At 41.1% G+C, this 23,568-nt stretch overlaps 2 protein-coding genes across 5 annotated transcripts in view; both read right to left on the minus strand.

The window, feature by feature from the left end:
- ccdc17 (coiled-coil domain containing 17) overlaps positions 1–11,697 on the minus strand; it is a gene marked incomplete at its 3' end in the record, with an annotated part of 76,385 nt that extends 64,688 nt beyond the window's left edge. The window contains exon 1 of the mRNA XM_078408099.1: positions 11,471–11,697. Within this exon, the coding sequence (XP_078264225.1) occupies positions 11,471–11,686 (216 nt within the window). The remainder of the gene's footprint in view (positions 1–11,470) is intronic.
- Positions 11,698–12,430: 733 nt separating this feature from the next.
- The window catches only part of gpbp1l1 (GC-rich promoter binding protein 1-like 1), a 65,983-nt gene continuing 54,845 nt past the window's right edge, over positions 12,431–23,568 (minus strand). For all 4 annotated transcript variants that reach the window (XM_078408480.1, XM_078408481.1, XM_078408482.1 and 1 more), the window contains 3 exons: positions 21,203–21,324; positions 16,663–16,765; positions 12,431–14,297 (listed from right to left, as the gene is read on the minus strand). In XM_078408480.1, coding sequence (XP_078264606.1) covers positions 14,142–14,297; positions 16,663–16,765; positions 21,203–21,324 — 381 coding nt within the window. In that variant the 3' untranslated portion in view covers positions 12,431–14,141. The remainder of the gene's footprint in view (positions 14,298–16,662; positions 16,766–21,202; positions 21,325–23,568) is intronic.

A 23,568-nucleotide genomic window follows, 5' to 3' on the forward strand; every position in this document is an offset into this window, starting at 1 on the left:
GGGTAAAATTATCCTCTTCAATGTTCAAAATCAGCAGAAATGGGATTTAAAAGCAATTTGAGTGAGGTGTGCTCATCGACTATAATACCTTTGAAATAAGGAACTGCAAATGCTGGTTAATACACAAAAGGACATAAATTCCTGGAGCAACTCAGTAGGTCAAGTCCGCAGCTCAAATAATGCAGCTTCGGACTGATTGCAGGGGTGGAGGAAGGAGAGAAGAAAGCTGGAAGAGGGATTATAGGGGCTCTTTTCCTCCTCCCTACTATCAGTCTGGTCTCAACCCCTCAAAACTACACCTATCCATGCTCTCAAGAGATGCTGCCTGACTTGCTGAATTACTTTGTATCCTTTTAACTCTAATACCCTATTCTAGCCATGAAGATAAGATCTTTAAAAAAAAGAATTTATTATCATTTACATTGACGATTCCTTTGTTTATGAAGTGAGGAATAAAGATTTGACGGTTACACATTTAAAACATGCAAATAGCTTTTTATCCTCTCTCATTATAGATTTAAGAGACTATGCACTAAAATGCTCCAGGAAGAGAAAGGTTAAAAAAATGGAGTGGGTGATTGGAAATGGGGCAGAGCAAGGGTGATCAGACAGTATGAGAGGTTTGGGGGCGAGGACAGCAGAGAAAGGATTCTCTTCTGCAGTAATGCGAAGCTTCTTGATATATCCATTTAAAATAATTTTTCCCTTTAAACCTTGTTAAAAATCAACTGCAAGAACACAATTCCTCCCCCACTCCTCCGAGATTACAACCCTACATGCTGAATCCAAACAAAAGCTACTAAATTTACCTCACCAATTGGCCTTTCTATATTTCATATTCAGATGTCTTGTTGGTTTTCTCATTGACAACACACATACATGCAATGTTACATGGAGCATGCAATCCTAGACTGATTACAATGCTTCAGGAATGAGCTTCTATGATTTCCTCATCCAATTGCAACATAAACATAGCACAAAAAGTAAGGAAATTTGTGTTTGGTAGATTATTTCTTTGTTGTAACAATGCTTCTTGGCAATAAATCTTATACCGTTGGAAAGCCTGTTTATTTCCCTTTTAAATGGTGCCACATTTGTAAGGAACATGCATTTGTGGGATGAGCAGCAGAGCTGAGTATATGGGTTGCGCCCATGAAAAATTTGCCAAATCTTCTCTGCCAATGCCAAACAGCTTATTCTGCTGTTGCTATTGACTCTTGTTTTGAGCTTCTGGTACCCCCAGGTGCTGACAATCAGGTGCCTGATTGGCAGCATCTGTGAGCATGGGCCCTGCTACAGTGGTCAGTAGGTGTCTGCTCCAAGAATCGGCATGCCACGTTTGACTGATCTGGATAAGGCCCGTGCGATAGGGCAACTTCAAGCTGGTGTTCCGCAAAACCAAGTTGCGGCATTATTTGGAGTGAGCCCTAGTACCATCTCCAAAGTGAAGGCCAAGTTCCATATAACGGGGGATGTCAGAGACAGTGGGCGTCCCAAGAAGACGACACCCGAAGAAGACCGTTTCCTCACCCTGTCAGCACTTAGGAACCGTAGGCTGTCTTCTACAGATTTGCAGTCAAGGTTTGCAGGACGATATGGCCGATGGCTCTCTGCCCAGACAATTCGGAACAGACTGAACGCAGCCGATCTCCGGTCTCATAGGGCTGCCAGGAGGCCTGCCATGACTGCCCTTCACCATCAGGCCCGTTTGAGCTGGTGTCGGCAACACGTGCACTGGAACCTGAACATGTGGAGGAACGTTATGTTCAGTGATGAGTCCAGATTCTGCCTACGGCAGTTGGATCATAGGGTCAAAGTGTGGAGAAGACGCGGAGAACGCTATGCTGATTGCTGCACCGATAGAGTAACATCTTTTGGTGGAGGCAGTGTGATGGTGTGGGGCGGCATCTCCCTCACTGGAAAAACGAGGCTTGTCATCATTGGAGGCAATCTCAATGCAGAGATATATCAAGATGAGATTCTGCAACCAGTGGCAATCCCATATCTCTACAGTCTGGGACCGAACTCTATCCTCCAAGATGACAATGCTCGCCCCCACAGAGCAGGGTTTCTCAGAGACTACCTCCAGAACTTGGGAGTGGAGAGGGTGGAATGGCCTGCCAGCAGTCCTGACCTCAACCCCATTGAACACTTGTGGGATCACCTTGGGCGTGCTGTTCGTGCCAGAGTGACCTACACAACCACGTTGGCTGACTTGCGACAAATGCTGGTTGAAGAATGGGATGCCATCCCACAACAGTGTGTGACCAGGTTGGTGACCAGCATGAGGAGGAGGTGCCAGGCTGTTGTGGCTGTGTATGGTTCTTCCACACGCTACTGAGGTTCCTGTTTATTAAATGAATAAATTGTTAAATTGCCAATATGTCTTGTTTCTTCAGACTTCAATCATCCAATCCACCAAACAACACCGAACAAGAGTCAATGGCAGAATAAGCTGTTTGGCATTGGCAAAGAAGATTTGGCAGATTTTTCATGGGCGCAACCCACATACTCAGCTCTGCTGCTCATCCCACAAATGCATGTTCCTTACAAATGTGGCACCATTTAAAAGGGAAATAAACAGGCTTTCCAACGGTATAAGATTTATTGCCAAGAAGCATTGTTACAACAAAGAAATAATCTACCAAACACAAATTTCCTTACTTTTTGTGCTATGTTTATTAGACCACATCGATTCTAAGCTATAACAAGTTTTTTCTTCACCAATAAAAACTTTTTCTTACTATACTAACTGAGGCTGACCGCTGACATTTCTACGGTATAGCAGAAATAAGATATTTGATGGATGATGTCAACAATAGAGGAGCATTGACATAGCACCAAAGTTCTTTACAGAAAAAACATACTTCTAAAGTGTTGCTCGTGCAGAGTTCTTTCAGAAAGCTCTTTTGATGATAAGAAAATTGGTTGTAGCAATATTGAGGGATAAGTATCATCCAGGATTCATTTCCTTGTTTGTTTTTGAAATAATGCAGCAGGATATTCACCGAACAACAGTCACGAGGACACCTGCGATGCCTCTTTTGAAAGACAATACCCTCAATTGTACAATCAATCTACAGTGCCCTCCATGTTTGGGACAAGGACCCATCATTTATTTATTTGCCTCTGTTCTCCACAATTTGAGATTTGTAATAGAAAAGATCACATGTGGTTAAAGTGCACATTGTCAGATTTTATTAAAGGAAATTTTTATACATTTTGATTTTACCATGTAGAAATTACAGCAGTGTTTATACATAGCCCCCCATTTCAGGCCACCATAATGTTTGGGACACATGGCTTCACAGGTGTTTGTAATTGCTCATGTGTGTTTAATTGCCTCCTTAATGCAGGTATAAGAGAGCTCTCAACACCCAGTCTTTCCATCACCTTTGGAAACTTTTATTGCTGTTTATCAACATGAGGACCAAAGTTGTGCCAATGAAAGTCAAAGAAGCCAATATGAGACTGAGAAACAAGAATAAAACTGTTCGAGACATCAGCCAAACCTTAGGCTTACCAAGATCAACTGTTTGGAACTGGTTAGTAAGCTCACCAGAGAGCACTGGTGAGCTTACTAATCGCAAAGGGACTGGCAAGCCAAGGAAGACCTCCACAGCTGATGACAGAAGAATTCCCTCCATAATAAAGAAAAATCCCCAAACACCTGCCCAACAGATCAGAAACACTCTTCAGGAGTCAGGTGCGGATTTGTCACATGACCACTGTCCGCAGAAGACTTCATGAACTGAAATACAGAGGCTACACTGCAAGATGCAAACCACTGGTTAGCCACAAAAATAGGATGGCTAGGTTACAGTTTGCCAAGAAGTACTTAAAAGAGCAACCACAGTTCTGGAAAAAGGTCTTGTGGACAGATGAGTCGAAGATTAACTTATATCAGAGTGATGGCAAGGGCAAAGTATGGAGGAGAGAAGGAACTGCCCAAGATCCAAAGCATACCTCATCTGTGAAATGTGGTGGTGGGGGTGTTATGGTCTGGGCATATATGGCTGATGAAGGTACTGGCTCACTTTTCTTCATTGATGATACAACTGCTGATGGTAGTAGCATAATGAATTCTGAAGTGTATCGACACATCCTATCTGCTCAAGTTCTAACAAATGTCTCAAAATTCATTGGCCGGCAGTTCATTCTACAGCAAGCCAATGATCCCAAACATACTGCTATAGCAACAAAGGAGTTTTTCAAAGCTAAAAAATGGTCAATTCTTGAGTGGCCAAGTCAATCACCCAATCTGAACCCAATTGAGCATGCCTTTTATATGCTGAAGAGAAAACTGAAGGTGACTAGCCCCAAAACAAGCATAAGCTAAAGATGACTGCAATAATAATAATAATAATAATCCATTTATTTTATATAGCGCCTTATCACATGCTCAAAGCGCTTTACAAAAACAATTATCTTAGAAACAAACAGACAAACTATCCTGACGGAAAAGCGGCGAATACTCAACGCCAGCGTCCTCTCACGTCAGGGTCCGGCAGTAGACATTAAAAAGCACAAGACACACAGATATAATTTTTTACACAAAACAGCCATCACAGTGATTGCTCTAGGCATACCCTCACTGTGATGGAAGGCAAAGTCTTATCTCCTCCTCATTCTTCTCCCGTGGTGCCACAGACCTGGCAGAGCATCACCAGAGAAGACACCCAGCAACTGGTGATGTCCATGAATTGCAGACTTCAAGCAGTTACTGCATGCGAAGGATATGCAACAAAATACTAAACACGACTTCTTTCATTTACATGACATTGCTGTGTCCCAAATATTATGGTGCCCTGAAATGGGGGGATTATGAATAAACACTGCTGTAATTTCTACATGGTGAAACCGAAATGTATACAAATGACCTTTATTAAAATCTGACAATGTGATTTTTTTCTATTACAAATCTCAAATTGTGGAGTACAGAGGCAAATAAATAAATGATGGGTCTTTGTCCCAAACATTATGGAGGGCACTGTAAATGTCTACTTTTACATGTTATAAATGGGACTCGAGTCCATAATCTCCTGATGTGGAGTCAGCTGTCAACTTAGTCATAGCTGTTATATTCCAAATATTAACATCAATATTAACAAAGTTTGGTGTTGTTAAAACCAATATACCAATTAATCCCTTATCAATATGGAATTCAGAAAAGAAAAACATTTTTACTCAGGACACAGGAGGCTGCATAGCCTATTAGGTCTCCAATTATCTCAACATTTTGGTTACTCAAATTTCACTGTACCTTATGTGACAATTAAATTGAATCTTGAATCTTATCAAAGATCTACAAGTGTAATCCCACCCTCCAGTATTTGGACTGCAATCCTGTTGCTCCTGTTTCTCATTTTATTCATTCCAATGATATGGGCTTCCAAGGCTGGGCGAGCATTTAATTGGTCATCTCTAATTGCCATTGAGAAAGTGATGGTCTTTAACTACTGCAGCCCGTTAGGTAGAAATACCCTTCCCAATGAAGACAATGGTGCCAAACACCATTATCCAGTCCACCTGAATCGCTACCATGCACCTGTACTCCTAGATCTCTTTGTTCTGCGATATTCTCCAGGACTCTACCATTTACTGTGCAAGACCTGCCCTGGTTTGACATAGCAAAGTGCAAAATCTTACACTTGTAAAAGTTTAATTCTATTTGTCATTCATTGCCCCACCTTTCTAAGAGATGCAAATCTTGTTGTAAACTTGATATCCTTCGTCACTGTCTAGAATACCACCAGTTTGAACCAATTTGTCATACAAATTGTTAATGTATATAACAGCAGGGGACCCAGCATCAACTCCTGTGGCACATTGATCACAAACCTCAAATAAAAAAAACACTCCATAATTACCCTTTGACCTCTCCTTCCAAGCGAATTTTGAATCCAATTGATTGGTACGCCTTGGATTCCACACGATCTTACCTTCCAGACAAGTCTACAATGCATGACCTTGTCCACTGACTTGTTTAAGTTAATATAGACAATCCCGCTGCCCTGCCTTCATCAATCCTCTTGGTAACCTCTTCAAAAAACTTATGAGATTCATGAGACATGATTTCCTAAGCAAAGCCAAGCAAAGCCTGCAAATGGAAAGGCAGAAGGGAAAATCGGAAGTGTCAGTATTACAGTATAGCAAAGGGGATTACAGAGGCATGAGGCAGGAGCTGGCCAAAATTGACTGGAAGGAGGCCCTAGCAGGGAAGACGGTAGAACAGCAATGGCAGGTATTCCTGGGAATAACGCAGAGGTTGCAGGATCAATTTATCCCAAAGAGGCGGAAATACTCTAAGGGGAGTAAGAGACACCTGTGGCTGACAAGGGAAGTCAAGGACAGCATAAAAATTAAGGAGAGGAAGTATAACATAGCAAAGAGAAGTGGGAAGACAGAGGATTGGGACTCTTTTAAAGAGCAACAAAAGTTAACTAAAAAGGCAATACGGGGAGAAAAGATGAGGTGCGAGGGTAAACTAGCCAATAATATAAAGGAGGATAGCAAAAGTTTTTTTAGGTACGTGAAGAGGAAAAAAATAGTCAAGGCAAATGTGGGTCCCTTGAAGACAGAAGCAGGGGAATTTATTATGGGGAACAAAGAAATGGCAGATGAGTTAAACCGTTACTTTGGATCTGTCTTTACTGAGGAAGATACACACAATCTCCCAAATGTTCTAGGGGCCGGAGAACCTAGGATGATGGAGGAACTGAAGGAAATCCACATTAGGCAGGAAATGGTTTTGGGTAGACTGATGGGACTGAAGGCTGATAAATCCCCAGGACCTGATGGTCTGCATCCCAGGGTACTTAAGGAGGTGGCTCTAGAAATAGTGGAAGCATTGGAGATTATTTTTCAATGTTCTATAGATTCAGGATCAGTTCCTGTGGATTGGAAATGTTATCCCACTTTTTAAGAAAGGAGGGAGAGAGAAAACGGGTAATTATAGACCAGTTAGTCTGACATCATGGTGGGGAAAATGCTGGAGTCAATTATAAAAGACAAAATTGCTGAGCATTTGGATAGCAGTAACAGGATCATTCCGAGTCAGCATGGATTTACGAAGGGGAAATCATGCTTGACAAATATACTGGAATTTTTTGAGGATGTAACTAGGAAAATTGACAGGGGAGAGTCGGTGGATGTGGTGTACCTCGACTTTCAGAAAGCCTTCGACAAGGTCCCACATAGGAGATTAGTGGGCAAAATTAGAGCACATGGTATTGGGGGTAGGGTACTGACATGGATAGAAAATTGGTTGACAGACAGAAAGCAAAGAGTGGGGATAAATGGGTCCCTTTCGGAATGGCAGGCAGTGACCAGTGGAGTACCGCAAGGTTCGGTGCTGGGACCCCAGCTATTTACGATATACATTAATGACCTAGATGAAGGGATTAAAAGGACCATTAGCAAATTTGCAGGTGATACTAAGCTGGGGGGTAGTGTGAATTGTGTGGAAGATGCAATAAGGCTGCAGGGTGACTTGGACAAGTTGTGTGAGTGGGCGGATACATGGCAGATGCAGTTTAATGTAGATAAGTGTGAGGTTATTCACTTTGGAAGTAAGAATAGAAAGGCAGATTATTATCTGAATGGTGTCAAGTTAGGAAGAGGGGATGTTCAACGAGATCTGGGTGTCCTAGTGCATCAGTCACTGAAAGGAAGCATGCAGGTACAGCAGGCAGTGAAGAAAGCCAATGGAATGTTGGCCTTCGTAACAAGAGGAGTTGAGTATAGGAGCAAAGAGGTCCTTCTACAGTTGTACCGGGCCCTGGTGAGACCGCACCTGGAGTACTGTGTGCAGTTTTGGTCTCCAAATTTGAGGAAGGATATTCTTGCTATGGAGGGCGTGCAACGTAGGTTCACTAGGTTAATTCCCGGAATGGCGGGACTGTCGTATGTTGAAAGGCTGGAGCAATTAGGCTTGTATACACTGGAATTTAGAAGGATGAGGGGGGATCTTATTGAAACATATAAGATAATTAGGGGATTGGACACATTAGAGGCAGGAAACATGTTCCCAATGTTGGGGGAGTCCAGAACAAGGGGCCACAGTTTAAGAATAAGGGGTAGGCCATTTAGAACGGAGATGAGGAAGAACTTTTTCAGTCATAGAGTGGTGAAAGTGTGGAATTCTCTGCCTCAGAAGGCAGTGGAGGCCAGTTCATTGGATGCTTTCAAGAGAGCTGGATAGAGCTCTTAAGGATAGCGGAGTGAGGGGGTATGGGGAGAAGGCAGGAACGGGGTACTGATTGAGAGTGATCAGCCATGATCGCATTGAATGGCGGTGCTGGCTCGAAGGGCTGAATGGCCTACTCCTGCACCTATTGTCTATTGTCTATTGACTTTACCAAATCAGTCTGTGCCTATGCAAATACTGGTACATCATGTCTCTTAGTATCCACTCTAACAACTTACCCACCACTGACCTACCCAGATTTCACTTCCCATTCCTCAGTCCACTTACCCATTTGATCAGGATCTTGTTGAAATTCTTAATAACTTTGTTCACTGTTTAACACCTGTCATTAGTCATTCTGCAAACTTAGCAACCATGCATTGTATATTCTTATCCAAATCATTGATATAGATGACAATGATTGGCCTGCACCCTAAGGCATACAATTGATCAAGGACCTCCAGTCCAAAAAAAACGATTCACTTGGCTCTCCATTGGATCCCATGCAATCTATCCTTTCCGAGCAACCTACCATGAGACACTATCACCCATGTAAAAAAAACAAAACATGCTGACAATCCCTAATCAACTCTTTTATATCTTATCCCTCAGAATTTCCTCCAGTACCTTATCTATCACAGATGTTAGGCTTACTGGTCAATAGTTCCCAGCATTTTCTTTGAACCCCTTCTTAAATAAAGGCACCACATTAACCACCATTCAGTCTTCCCGGACCTTACCTGTAGCTAACAAAAATGCATGTATCTCAGCAGGGCTCCTGCAATTTCTTCTCCAACTTTTCAGTCATCTTGAATATGCCTGAACATTCTCTGCTACTATAATGTGGACTATGTCCAAGACATTTCCATTAACTTTGCTGAATTCCCCAGTCTTCATGTTTCACTCCATGGAAAAAACAGATGCAAACTATTTATTGAGGACCCCATCTACCTCCTGTTGCTTTAAACATATATATCCACTTTAGTCTTTGAAGGACCCTACTCTCTACCCAGTTACTCTTCTTCCCTTAAATCTTTTTGTATTCTCCTATCTGCCAGCTATCTCAGAACTCCTTTTTGCCTTGCCGATTTTTTCAAGTATACCACTGCATCCCCTCTACTCCTCCGGGGACTCACTCAATCCAAGCTGTTGCACCCGACTCATGACTCCTTTTTCCTGACCAGATCCTCGATCTGTCTCGTGATCATGGATTCCTTACTCCTGCCAGTATTGTCCTACACTCTGATAGGAATATGTAGACCTAGTACTTCCCCTATCTCACTTTTAAAAGTTTCCAACTTACCATATGTCCCTATGCCCCCAAACAATTTAGTCCAAATCAGCTTTTGCAAGCTCCCGTCTAATACCATCAAAATTTGCCTTGCCCCAATTTGGAATAGCCCTTTTCCGTAACTGTTTTAAAACTTAATAGAACTATGGTCATGAGTCCTAAGTCCTCACCCAATGATACCTCAATCACGTGCCCTGCCCCATTTCCCAACTGTAGGTCAACCTTTGCCCTCTTCTTATTAAGTCCCTTTGAATGCTGCCTGAGGAAACTTTCCTGAATATATTCAACCTCATTTAAGCCCTTAACATTATTGCAATCCCAATCTATTTTACAAAAGTTAAAATCTCCTACTGGGACTGTTATTTTTTAAGCAACACCCTGCAAATGTGATCCTCTAATTCCCATTGGGAGCCCACAGTACAATTCCAACTGGTGATCACCTCATTTCTCAGCGCCATTCAAAGCCTCACTGGATGATTCCTCGGTTATTTTATCTCGGACTACTGCCATGTGTTCTCCTTCATCAAACTGGCAACTCTCCCTCCTCTTTCCTCCAACTCTTACCCGCCAGTAGCATTTGTACCACAAAATATGAAGCTATCGGTCCTGACCCTCCCTTATCGATGTTTCTGTAATGGTTATATTCCAGTACCCAGTAGTTACCCACACCCCGAGTTTATCTGCTGTGCCTGCCAGGCCTCATGCATTGATATAAATGCAATTTCATTCAAATCCTTTCTCGCTCCGATCTGTCCTGTAGTTAGCATTTGCTATCACTGTATCAACATCCAGCTTCTCTTCTACCTCATTACTGTTTTGATCCCATTTCCCTGCAAATCCAGTTTAAATCCTCCCTGGTAGCATCCAACACAGTTCTGAAAGCTGCAACCTAATATTGAAAATAGTTCCATCATAATCTCACTTCCACTATATTCCCTGCTCCATCGAATCAAGGATAGCAAGCATCTCATTGGTTAGAATGGAATGGATACTTTATTGTCACATGTGAATAGGCACAGTGAAATTCTTTGCTGTATTCCTAAGGTATACAAATACATTGTACTATACAATGTATACAAAAAAAAGAGATGCATGCAATTTGAATTCAACTAATTTATGAACACCATATTGAGGAGAAACTATATCCAATTAATCCATGGCACACAAATGTGACAGTGTAACATATCCATTAACGTAGTGGAAATAAAGAGTTTAGTTAAGTATGAAAAATCTTCAAACAGGATAGAAGGGTTCATGGCACAAAAAAAAGACATTCACAAGTAGAACTGTGAAAGAAAGTGAAGTTCCATACTTTCATGGTATGATATATATAGTTTACTGCAAATTGTTGTTAATCAAACATTTAAACCACATGTGTAAGAAGGAACTGCAGATGCTGGTTTAAACCGAAGATAGACACAAAAAGCTGGAGTAACTCAGAGGGACAGGCAGCAAATCTGGAGAGAAGGAATGGGTGACGTTTCGGATCGAGACCCTTCTTCAAACCATATGACCCATTGTGGATCTCTGAAAATAAGATTATTATTTCAAGCATTTCTTTTAATCTTTCAGTAATGTTCTACATTTCTTTGTCTGCGAGTAAGTTTAAAAAAAAAATCTCATCTTTATTGGTGTGGTCCATTGAAGGAAAATTTAGAGATGACTTTCTGAATGTAGAGGGTCAAAACGGCTCGGTTTACATTCCTTATCATGAATATCACCAGGAGCTTTAACCACAATGAATCTCTCATCCCATGGTACACCAGTTCACAAAATGAAATGGAAAGCAAAATGGAGAAAGTAACACCACCGCATGGGATAGAGACGTGTTTTAAACAAAAAATCAATGACAGGCGAATTTTAGAAGACAAAGAAAATTAGAGCACCTGTGGCTATCAAAGGCATGAAGTTAAAAAAAGCAAACACTGCAAAATTGTCTGAAAGTGTGAAGCTACTTTAAAATGCATATACAGGAGACATAGTTGCCTTACCATATGATCTGGTGTGTTTATTTTTCTTGCTTCATTTATTCTGGTAACTCGATTTCCATGATTTTTAGGCGGGCGGCTTCTTGGGTTTTCTTTTAACAAGGATGAATCTCCAAAACAACTGCCTATACAAAATTTATCCTTATGCTTCTCTAATAGTCCCAAGGACCTGAAGCTCATGCTGCAGTTGTGGCAATGGAAATTCCCTGAATCCACCATTCTGAAGTCCAAAGTCTTCCTCAGTTATTTAAGACAAACGTTTGGAGGGATTCAAATTCGTAAAGCTGCACGATCAGATATATTTTCAAACTTTTAACAAATAACAGAATATTCTACCAATAGTAGTCATTCAAGGGTTTTTCTTATTCTTTGCAAAATCTAGCACTTCAATGTCACGTTTGATCTACAGACCTGTTCTTATCTGGAAATTAATATTTGCATGTGGTTTTTCTTTCTCCCATCAAAATAATTAACGGCAGTAGAATCAGTGTAAATGATTAGCAACAGAAATAGGTACTGCTTCTAAAATCAAGTTCTGAGCAGTTGTTTTCAATAATTTGCATTCTGTTCTCTTGACAACGTCAACAAAAACCCTTAACAACCATCAATGTATAAACCTCAAGCAAAATGCATAGAACACTTATTCAACATAAGAGTGCCAACTACTCACCCACCCACAATCCCACCATCCCACAACAACAAACCTGATACTCCAGTATTTAGAGACATTCAGTTTTACCATTTCTTCAAAAGTATTTCCACTAAGATGGACTGCATTTCAGAGCAGTGTATTGTTTGTCTTGAACGGTTATTGTTGCTAGGATACTGTGAGGGCTTGGAGCTTAAACTTGGCAAAGTAATCTTTGCAAGAATGACTGTTGCGATCCTACTGAATTGCAGACGGTATTATCAGATTAACAAGAAAACAAAAATGTAATTAAATTAATCACTTTATTACCTCATTCAGAAATACACATTAGTATTTCTTATAGCATTTATCATAGAAACGGCATTCAAAGCACTTCAGCTATCGCTGTACTTATCCCAATAGTTACACAAATTGAGTCGATCATTAGTCTCTTAATACGATATCATGTTAGTAAATAAGTTTTGACATCCAGTTATTAGAAGACAACCTACTTGATTTTAGTTTGACATTCTTCTGAGCTTCGCCAGATATAACAAAGTTACATGTAAATTTTTGCTTTAATGATGCCATGACACTCAATATGAACTGGGTTTTCATTCCTTGTTCATACCATCATTAAAACTATTTTTAAAATGCAGTTTTGAATACTGGAACGTAAAAACATACTAATGTCATTCAAAATGCAGTATCTCAACCATTCTTCACCTCTATTGCTGATGCAATATTCATGATCTACAGGATGAAAAACACCAACTCACAGTTCCTTTGACAGTAATCCTTTTTTAACAATCATCTCCATTGAAGAGGAGGATGAAACTAACACAGGGAAATTACTTAACTTTCTGCAATCTCACAGCGTTTGACTTGCATAGCTGTGCAGTTAATAACCTCAAATCTCCCATCTCCAGGAACATGATCGTCACAAGGACTTTACTGATTCTCAAAGAGCAACCATATTCTTGGGATGAGCTGCAAATGCTGTTCTGCCAACATTGACCGAATCCTAAGATGACATAATCAAATAACTATCCACAGATAAAGTAACTATTTTTAAAAATGAAATCGATATTTTCTAGCTACAAAATAACATTCAATGGATGCAAGCCCCAATAAACAAAACTAGGCTAGTGAAATTTGATCAAAACTACCAACAATTTTGGAGCATATGTGCTGAACCCTTATGTTTGTTTATGTAATGCATGTTGGCTGAATATCGGCATACGTTTGGTTGAATTTCATTGTGGTAGATATTTAATCTGAAACAAACAATTTAGTTACACAGTAACTTAAAGAAAAACCTCAATAAAAGTGTTAAAACACAAACCATTTTGGCAAACTGATGCAAAATATTTATTCCAAGTTATTTTAATGCAGTAGTTTTTCTCATACAGATATTCATATGTGATAGCCACTTATTTAAATTTGTAAATAACGTTATCAAAATAATCTTAATCTTTGAAATTTCACAAAATTTATATTTTACAATCCACCCTGAATATCAAGGCTGTTTGAAGAACTTAAAAGCTCCTATTGTGAATATTTTACAACTGTACCAAAGAAATGGAGATAAACCTCTGGTGACAAAGTTTGTTTCATCTTCTCAAAAAGTCACGACATTGAAAAACATATGTAGTTAACATTATTTTTGACAATATCATCAATATTATGAATTTGTCTCTTATACTGCTTGTTCTATCACATTGCTATCCCTACTAATTGTCTGCAAATGTTTTTTCCCCCCCAAGCTTTTGAAAAAAAATACCAATTTTTTCCTTGCAAATGATTACTCATTATGTGCTTTGCCCCTTTTCTTCTTTATTGACATATTTCATTCTACGAAGCATTCAACAGGACCAGCTGGTCAAAGAAAAAAGAAAAAAAGCTTGACAAGCAAATTCTCTTCTTTGGGATATGATCATCTCCCTTTGTGCATGGAAAAATATAACTCTGTGCCAAAAGAGCTTTAATAAGTTTAGTCCTTCAGCTATAAGAAAACATATAACGTGAATTCCATTTGTATCAAGTTTAAGCATCATCATCAGAATTGGTACTACTGCTAGTTTCAGAATCTGAATCTTCAGGAAGCCCTGGACTGAAAGTGCCTCTCCATTGGGCGAAATGTAAAGCTGTACATGGGTTCTTCAACTGAAAACCATTTTTTCTAAAGCCATTTTTCTTCAGCTGCAAAGAACAATTGAAACATTTTGGATTAGCCAGTGTTTCTTCACACACAGATGTTTAAAAAAGCATGTTCAGTTCTATAAAATGATCTGAATATGACCTTAAAATACTTGTGAAAATCCTGTGAAAATTAGTGCAATAGCTTTAAGTTTACTCCCAGATTTAAAGGAAGTTCAGTCAATCAAACAGCACCACTGAAAATAGCAAAAACATTATCCCTTCAAAACTACATTGAAGGTAGAAAAGGAGGAAATCGAGGGGGTACGAAAGGGGATATTAAAACATAGCAGATGCGTGACCAAAGTCTATTGCTAAAACTGTTACAATTGAGATGTTTAAAATAGGCTGTTGGAACACTCATCTATCCAAATTATACTGAGAAAATAGAGTAGCTAAATAGAACAGCTACTCCCATCTTCCTTTTCTCTCTTTACTTAATTTTTAACAATAAATGATGGAAACATAAGAACCCATACAGTCTCAAAAGTAGAATTTACAATTGGGACATCTCAAATTAATCTAACAAGATTTATGATTCTGAATCAGCCATGACCAAAGCTGGCATTTTAACATTAACATAAATGATATTAATATTTTGTTGGCAAATTATTATGCCAATACTTTAATATGAGGAGAATGTTTTTTTTTAAAGTTCTTAATTGACATTGAACCAAAATAACTTGTTGTCAATCTTGTCCATAACTCAAATTCTTTCTTCTCAGAAATGAATCCTGACAAATGAAGTACATCATATTGAATGGAATGAAATACTAAATTCATGAAAGAAAGATCATGATACAATAGAATAGCTTTGCTTAAAAAGAAGAGCCATGATTGAATGACGGAGTAGACTTGATGGGCCAAATGGCCTAATTCTGCTCCTATCATTTATGACCTTATGATACGCTGAATGTTTCCAGCACTGCCTTCTTTTGTAAGTTACCAATACATATTCTGGATCAAAATTTAAAAGTAACCTCCTGGTTTAACTTCAACAAATAGATTATTTATAAGTAGTAAAGACAAGCTCGGTTTCACAAACCGAGAGCTTCCCATGAGAGAACAATAGTTGGAAGAAATCATTTGGCACATGACAAGAATTTACATACATCAGAAATGATCTGAAGGGAATTTAACTGAAACAAAAATATGACTTGAAACATTTCCAGATTATAAAATTCATGGGAATTAAATTCAATTTCCAGACTCAGTCATGCAACACAGAACATGTTTGGCATAACATGTAAATACCAACCATTGTTATAATGCTAATTCCATTTTCCAACACTTGGTCTGCAGCCTTCCATTAAATGGCAATTCAAGTACAAGTCTACATACTTGTTGCATGAAGGTTAATGAACAAATTTGAGCAACTGGTACCCAAATTTAAAAAAACATCTAATATTAATTATTAGTGGGATTTAAGAGGCGTTTTGATATGCACATGGAAGTGCAGGGAATAGAGGGAAATGGACCATGTGTCAGCAGATGAGATCAGATAACTTGGCATCACGTTTGGCGAAAAGTTTGTAGACCGAAGGGCCCGTTCCTGTGCTGTACTGTCCTAGGTTAACTGATATAAACCCAAATTTCACATAATCTGGACATTCGAAGATCCGAAGACTCTTATTGGTATTTAATATCCACCTGACCAATGTAACTTACTCAATATTTCTCACGATAAAAGACAACTTTAAGAATATAGCACTCCCTCTGCATCACAGGACAATTTCTGAACAGAATTCCTCAAAAAGGTTCTGACCCAAAACTGTCATTTCCCTCCACAGAAGCTGTCTGGAGTCTTCCAGCAGTTTATTGATCTTTGCTCAAGATTGCAACATCTGCAGTCTCTAGTGTCTCCAACTTTCTAAGTTAGGCGTGTGTACTTCCACTGAACCAAAGTGGGCAACAATAGCTTTTATTAGGATGATGTTGCAATCTTCATATTTTCTGAAAATTCTTCCATTTTCTCAAAAACCTTGCTTAAAGTTCACTTCCGATGCCGCTTTTCCTTTTTTTGAGTTGGCATCAATTTTCTTTGAATTCCATGCAATGCCTTGGGACAATTTTCTACATTAAAAGGAGTCAAATGCAACCAATAATCAAATTTGTAGACTGTACTAATTATTAACTTGTACGCATGCTATGTAATAAAGTTACACTGCATGAAACATTCTTAGAAAAGGAGAAAACGTGGTGTTTATCTCAAGGGCAGAAATAAAATCTGTGGAGAAGACCAAAGTAATATGGGGCTGTTGAGGCAAACTCATCGGGGGTAAAGATCAAGAGCACACAATTGGTTCATGTATTGAGACAAAGCTGCGTTTAATAAAATGCAATTTAGTAAAATGATATAACACATTACCAGCTCAATTCTAGCCTGAAACTCCCTGAGCTCATCTTCAGTCAGAGGCGAGAAGTTATCATCATTCTCAGGGCACTCTTGCCAACCCATTACTTTCAATAATCTGTGCAAAAATACAAGTTCAAATGTTAGTGCTGTTGATGTTGCTGTTATCGTTATCTCACAAAGTTTGCAGAGAGACCACATTATAATCATTATCATTGGGTAACAAACATTCCACTGATCTGACTCTTCAGCTGCTAAGATCTACATGTTGCTCTTCAGCAGCAATCCAGGTTCTCCAATGCCGGAGGCCAGCCATACAGTTGAAATGGACTTTACTTGCATGAGCTCCTCCGAAGAAGACACTACACACTTCAAATGGGCTTGATCTGACTAACTCTTCGATGGTGTCAGCCACATGTTCATTATCATCCCAGTGAAATATCTTTCAATAGTAGTCATCTAAAATCAGGCAAGATTCCAGCACTTAAAGAAAAACAATACTGATCAGACTTTACAATAAATTGTGTGTGTGCTTTGGTGTAGCGGAGGAGGGAGTCCAGGAGGGGAAGTTCAGAAAATCAAACCACATGTACAAAATTGAAGTGCAAAGTAAAAAAAATAAGGATTGATAAAGTGTTATTTAGAAGAGCATTGTCCATCTGCTCCATAAGAGTAGGAGCGTAGCAATAGTATTTGCATGTATGCAGCATTCCCAACAAGACAAATCATTGATCAGAACAGATTAGAAAATAGTATAAACATGGCAGAGATAGTTCCAAAATTAACAAAGTTGGAATTAGTCAGAATACACAACTTTAAAAAGCAGGTAAAATAGAAAACCAGGCAGGTCAGCCTAATATTAAAGAATGAGATATAAGCAGTGGAAAGTCAATAGAAATGAATAATCTTACCTCAGAGATTAACTAGGTATATGGCATAGGTTTAATTAAAAATAGACCAAGGGACAAAAAATAGTATTGGGAGTTGCCTGTTGCATCCGAAGCAGTGTAAAGCAGGAAATTAGAGGTTCACATAAAAAGGGTAATAAAATAATCATGAAGACAATGATCTACGTAAGCACTGAGCAATCCGAACAAGCCGTAATAATGTGGTGGATAAATTGATGGGTTTTTTGATGGGTTTTCTTGATCAGTATACGAAGAAAACAATGAGTTATTTCCGAGGTATCACAAAATGCTGGAGTAACTCAGCGGGTCAGGCAGCATCTCTGGGGAGAAGGAATGGGTGACGTTTCAGGTCGAGACCCTTCTTCAGACTGATGTCAGGGGGGGCGGGACAAAGAAAGGATATAGGTGGAGACAGGAAGACAGTGGGAGAAGGGGGAGGGAAGAGAGGGAAAGAGGAACTATCTAAAGTTAGAGAAGTCAATGTTCACACCGCTGGGCTGTAAGCTGCTCCAATTTCCGGTAGGCCTCACTATGACACTGGAGGAGGCCCATGATAGAAAGGTCAGACTGGGAGTGGGAGGGGGAGTTGAAGTGCTCAGCCACCGGGAGATCAGGCTGGTTAAGGCGAACTGAGTGAAGGTGTTGAGCGAAATGATCGCCGAGCCTGCGTTTGGTCTCGCCGATGTAGAGAAGTTGACATCTGGAACAGCGGATACAATAGATGAGGTTGGAGGAGGTGCAGGTGAACCTCTGCCTCACCTGGAAAGACTGTTTGGGTCCTTGGATGGAGTTGAGGGGGGAGGTAAAGGGACAGGTGTTGCATCTCCTGTGGTTGCAGGGGAAAGTGCCTGGAGAGGGGGTGGTTTGGGTAGGAAGGGACGAGTGGACATGGGAGTTCCGGAGGGAACGGTCTCTGCAGAAAGCAGAAAGGGGAGGAGATGGGAAGACGTAGTGAGTAGTGGGATCCCGTTGGAGGTGACGGAAATGTTGGAGGATAATTTGTTGGATACGTTGGCTGATGGGGTGGAAGGTGAGGACAAGGGGGACTCTGTCCTTGTTACGAATGGGGGTAGGGGGGGCCAAGAGCGAAGCTGTGGGATATAGAGGAGGCCCTAGTGAAAGCCGCATCTGTAATGGAGGAGGGGAAGCCCCGCTTCCTAAAGAATGAGGACATCTCTGATGCCCTAGTGGGAAACACCTCATCCTGGGCGCAGATGCGGCGTAGACGGAGGAATTGGGAGTAGGGGATAGACTTTTTGCAGGAGACAGGGTGGGAAGAAGTGTAGTCCAGATAGCTGTGGGAGTCAGTGGGTTTGTAGTAGATGTCGGTCACTAATCTGTCTCCTGTAATGGAAATGGTGAGATCCAGAAACGGTAGGGAGATGTTCCAAGTATATTGAAGAGTGGGATGGAAGTTAGTGGTGAAATGTATGAAATCAGTGAGTTCTACATGGGTACAAGAGGTAGCACCAATGCAGTCGTCAATGTAGCGGAGGTAGAGTTCGGGGATGGGGCCAGTGTACGTCTGGAACAGGAATTGTCCGACAAAGAGGCAGGCATAGCTAGGGCCCATGCGAGTGCCCATAGTTACGCCTTGGGTTTGGAGGAAGTGGGAGGAGTCAAAGGAGAAGTTGTTGAGGGTGAGAACCAGCTCTGCTAGGCGGAGGAGAGTGTTAGTAGATGTGTTAGTAGATGGAGGTTGGCTGGTTCTCCGGTCGAGAAAGAAACAGAGGGCTTCAAGACCATCCTTGTGGGGGATTGAGGTGTAGAGTGACTGGACATCCATGGTAAAGATAAGGGAGTGGGGGCTTGGAAACTTGTTTTTAAGGAGACGGAGAGCATGTGAGGTGTCTTGGACATGGTGGGGAGGGTTTTGCCCAGGGGGGATAGGATGGAGTCGAGGTAGGTGGAAATTAATTTGGTGGGACATGAACAGGCAGAAACAATGGGTCTGCCAGGACAGTTCTGTTTGTGGATTTTAGGGAGAAGGTAAAGTCGGGCCGTGCGGGGCTGGGGAACGATAAGGTTGGAGGTATTAGAGGGCAGAGCGCCGGAATTGGTGAGATCAGTGATAGTGTTGGTGATTAAGGTCTGGTGCTCGTCGGTGGGGTCATGGTCCAAGGATAAGTAGGAGGAGGTGTCTGAGAGTTTTCGTCTGGCCTCGGTCCGGTAGAGGTCAGCACGCCAGACTATCACGGCACCTCCATTGTCAGCAGTTTTGATGACTAAGTTGGGGTTGTTGCAGAGTGAGTGGAGAGCTGTACGTTCAGGAGGGGAGAGGTTAGCGTGAGTCAGGGGAGTGGAGAATTTGAGGCGGTTAATGTCATGCCCCCAGTTGGAAATGAAAAGTTCTAGTGAGGGTAGTTGGCCAACCGGGGGAGTCCAAGAGGAGGGGATCCGCTGGAGACGGGAGAAGGGGTCATCACTGGGTGGTGAGGACTCCTTCCCATGGAAAAAGGCTCGGAGGCGGAGACGACGGAAGAAGAGCTCATCGTGGTGGACCCGGAACTACCGATCTCACTTTGTGCAATGAGAAATATGGATACAAAAAAATCAGGAGGTTATTCGCCTTTTAAATATGCTATCCTATTCAATTCAATCACGGCTGATCCTTTGTCCAAATACCATATATCTGTTTCTCCCATATCCTTGGATCTCCTTTGCAGTTTTCTCATTCTCCCTGTGACCACGTAGAGCCAAGTTGCTACTTTAACTGATGCATATGAAAGGATGGGCTTTACACAAAACATCCACAAGATAAATGTCCTCTACCACAGTGCCTTACAACAACAACCAATCACGATGAAACCCTGGAAAAAATAGACCACTTCCCAAAAAGGCAGAAATTAATAACAAATTGATAGGAACGAGTTGATCTCATTCAACATCCAAAAGCCTTGTCAATGTCTGGCAGATATTGCAAATTGGAGGAACAGCACCTCATATTTTGCTTGGGCAGCTTACAACCCAGTTGTATGAATTCTGATTTCTCTAATTTCAAGTAGCTCCTGCATTCCCTGCCCTTCCCGCTCTCTCCCCTTCCACTACCTTTGACGTCCTACCAGTTCCACTGTTCGCATCCTTGTATCCCTCTTGTTATCACACCTTCCCCAGCCAACAACGGGCCATTATGGGGTCCACCTTTCCTGAGGTCATCTGTTGCCGGCCTGATGTTCTGGCCTTTTCTCGCTTCCAGTTTATTCCAATCCCCCACCCCTCACCTCTACATTCAGTCTGCAGAGGGGTTCCAACCTGAAATGTCACCTTTTCTTTTCTCCAGAGATGCTACCTGATCACTAAGATTCTCCAGCATTTTGTGTCTATCTTCTGAATATTTCACCCGACAGTAGCAAGAACTTGAGTAAGAACACCTCTCCTGTGGCTGAATGATATTTAGGTTCTTCATATGGATCATCACAATCCTTTCTGAAATAATGTTTATTGTGGGTTGTCATTTAAAATTAAAAACAATATTCTACTGTGAAACCACACTCAACAAAATTGTCAGAATTCAAATTTGTGGAATCTCTCTTCTTTAGTTTGCTTCATTAGTCTGCTTCAAATCTTAATGTCAAACTATTGTCAAGCCTTATGCTGTAATTTAAAGAATTTTATCATAGGTCTCGCAAACATCCAAATATGCATACCTATGTTCTGCTTCAAGAGAACTGGAAAGGTAGTTTTTTTCTGGACCAAAGGAGGAAATATTATGTTGATGACCATTCGCTTTCCCATTTTCCTTCCTTTCTGGAATATTATGGACACAGTCCTATTGGGGGAAAAAGTTCAAATAAACAGACGCATAATTGCATAATCAGAAAGTGGTCAGGATAGCTTTGGAATGCGGATTTTACAAAGTCACTATTTCAATTCAAATTATGGAACATTTTAATGAGTAAATGGAAAATGGAAATGTTCCCGTCGTCACAAAGCATCTCCATAGAGCAGGGGTGTCAAACTCATTTTAGGTCACAGGCCGGAATGGGCAAAATGCGACTTCATGCGGGCCGGATCAGTGGTGCACGCTCAAACCCATGCGCGCGTACACCCACAGCTTTCGTTGCCTTCGTTTTTTCAACTTGCTCTCATGTGTTTCAGTCTCTGCTATAACTACAAAGTGTTTCACTGTATGAATTTTGTTTTTTTTTATGAAGAAGATTGCCTAGCAAGCATTACTTTTATGATTGGTATCTAGGCCCTAGATAGAGTGGATGTGGAAATAATGTTTCCAGTAATAGGATTCAGGACCAGAGGTCACAGCATCAGAATAAAAGGTAATATATTCAAAATGGAGATGAGGAGGTGGTGAATCTGTGGAGTTCATTGCTACAGACAGTGTGGAGGCCAAGACATTGGTTATTTTTGAGGCAGAGATTGATAGGTCTTGATTAGGTTACAAGGAGAAAGAAGATAATAGAATGTGGTTGAGAGAAAAATAGGTCAGCCATGGTTGAATGGCAAAGTAGACTTGTTGGGCTAAATGGCCTAATTCTGTTCCCCTGTCTTATAATCTTCCTACAGTGTTTATGTTTTGCCCACAATGGGCTGGCTGGGTGGTGAACAGTCAAACAGCAGCTACCTGGCATAGTGAAAGATGGTCTGTCCATCATCTCATCGCCCTGCTCCCCATCCTTCTCCTTATGTCTTTCTTCCTTCCCCTCACATCCTCTCCCCTCACCTCTCATGTCCTTCTCTACCCTCACCTGCCCTCTCACTTTCCTCAGCCTATCTCTTCTTTCATCCCCACTTCCTTCCTTCCAACTACTCCCCCACTCCCCTCCCTTACTTCATTCTCTCTCCTTACCACGTCCCTAAATCCCCTCCTTTCCCTCATCCCTAAACACCATTCCTTCTCTCATCTGCTCCCTTCCTCACCCCCTCCCTACTTCCTTTCTTTACCACCTACTCCCCCGCTCCCCTCCCTCGACACGCTCTCTTCCTCACCCCAAAAAAACCACCCTTCCCTCATCTGCACCCCCTCCCCTTCCTTTACCACCACCTTCTCCCTTCTCTTCCCTATTCTCGCATAACTACCAGCACGTCTTCACATCCCACCTAACCTTAACCCAAACCCAGAGCCCCCACCCTCTATCCACGCACTCACCTGGGTCTCAGGTACTTGGTGGTGGTCTCTGTAGCGGCAGCCCAGGCACTTCCCAGCGTCCACAATAACACTGAGACTCCCCACCTTCCCCAGCTCTAGCCCCTTCCCGCCCACGTCGCCGCATGGCCGGACATGGGTGTAGCTTCCATTCACCCCATGGAGCTGGGAAGTGGGGAAGTGACAACTGCAGAACAGACTTGCATTTTCCTTCTGCGCAAAATTCAAATGTCCTGCGAGTTTAAGCGGTCATGTAGCTCACTTTCTGTGTATAATCTAACAGCACTGGCTTTTCCCCAAATCATCCCACGGGCCGGAATGGATCCAGCCTGCGGGCCGGTAATGTGACACCCCTGGCGTAGAGAGAATCACAGGATTGCTATTAATTCTGCTTTTTTCTCTCTACATATGTTGTCTGAATTGTACAGTATTTCCAGCATTTTGATTGCAAATCAGATTTATAGCATCCATGGTATTTTTGGTTTTGATTTGAAAGGTGTACCAGAAAATATAATTATACCAATTGCTTAGAAAGCACTATATTAAAAAGAAAACATGGAAAATATGATTGTTAGAAATGGGAGCTGCAATGAAAGTTTTAGCTCACAATGTAAAAAAAGTAAAACATGCTTGGTTCATTATTTTTCAGTGATATGCACTTGGGCACATTGTTTAATTCTTGGTAAAACAATTTCAGGCATAAACATAACATTAACAGCAGTTGAAGATTTCTGTCAAAATAATTGTAACTGCAAATTCCTTTGCTAGTTGAACATTATAGGCCAAAGGCTCTGTTCCTGTGCTATACTGTTCTACGTTCTATGAAAAATTATCAATAACAATTTCAGTACTGATAGTTTTGTACCAAAATTATTAATAATAAAGTGACTGTCACAAACCTTTTTGTAACTT

This window comes from Rhinoraja longicauda, chromosome 11, assembly GCF_053455715.1.
Source record: "Rhinoraja longicauda isolate Sanriku21f chromosome 11, sRhiLon1.1, whole genome shotgun sequence".
NCBI lineage: Eukaryota > Metazoa > Chordata > Chondrichthyes > Rajiformes > Arhynchobatidae > Rhinoraja > Rhinoraja longicauda.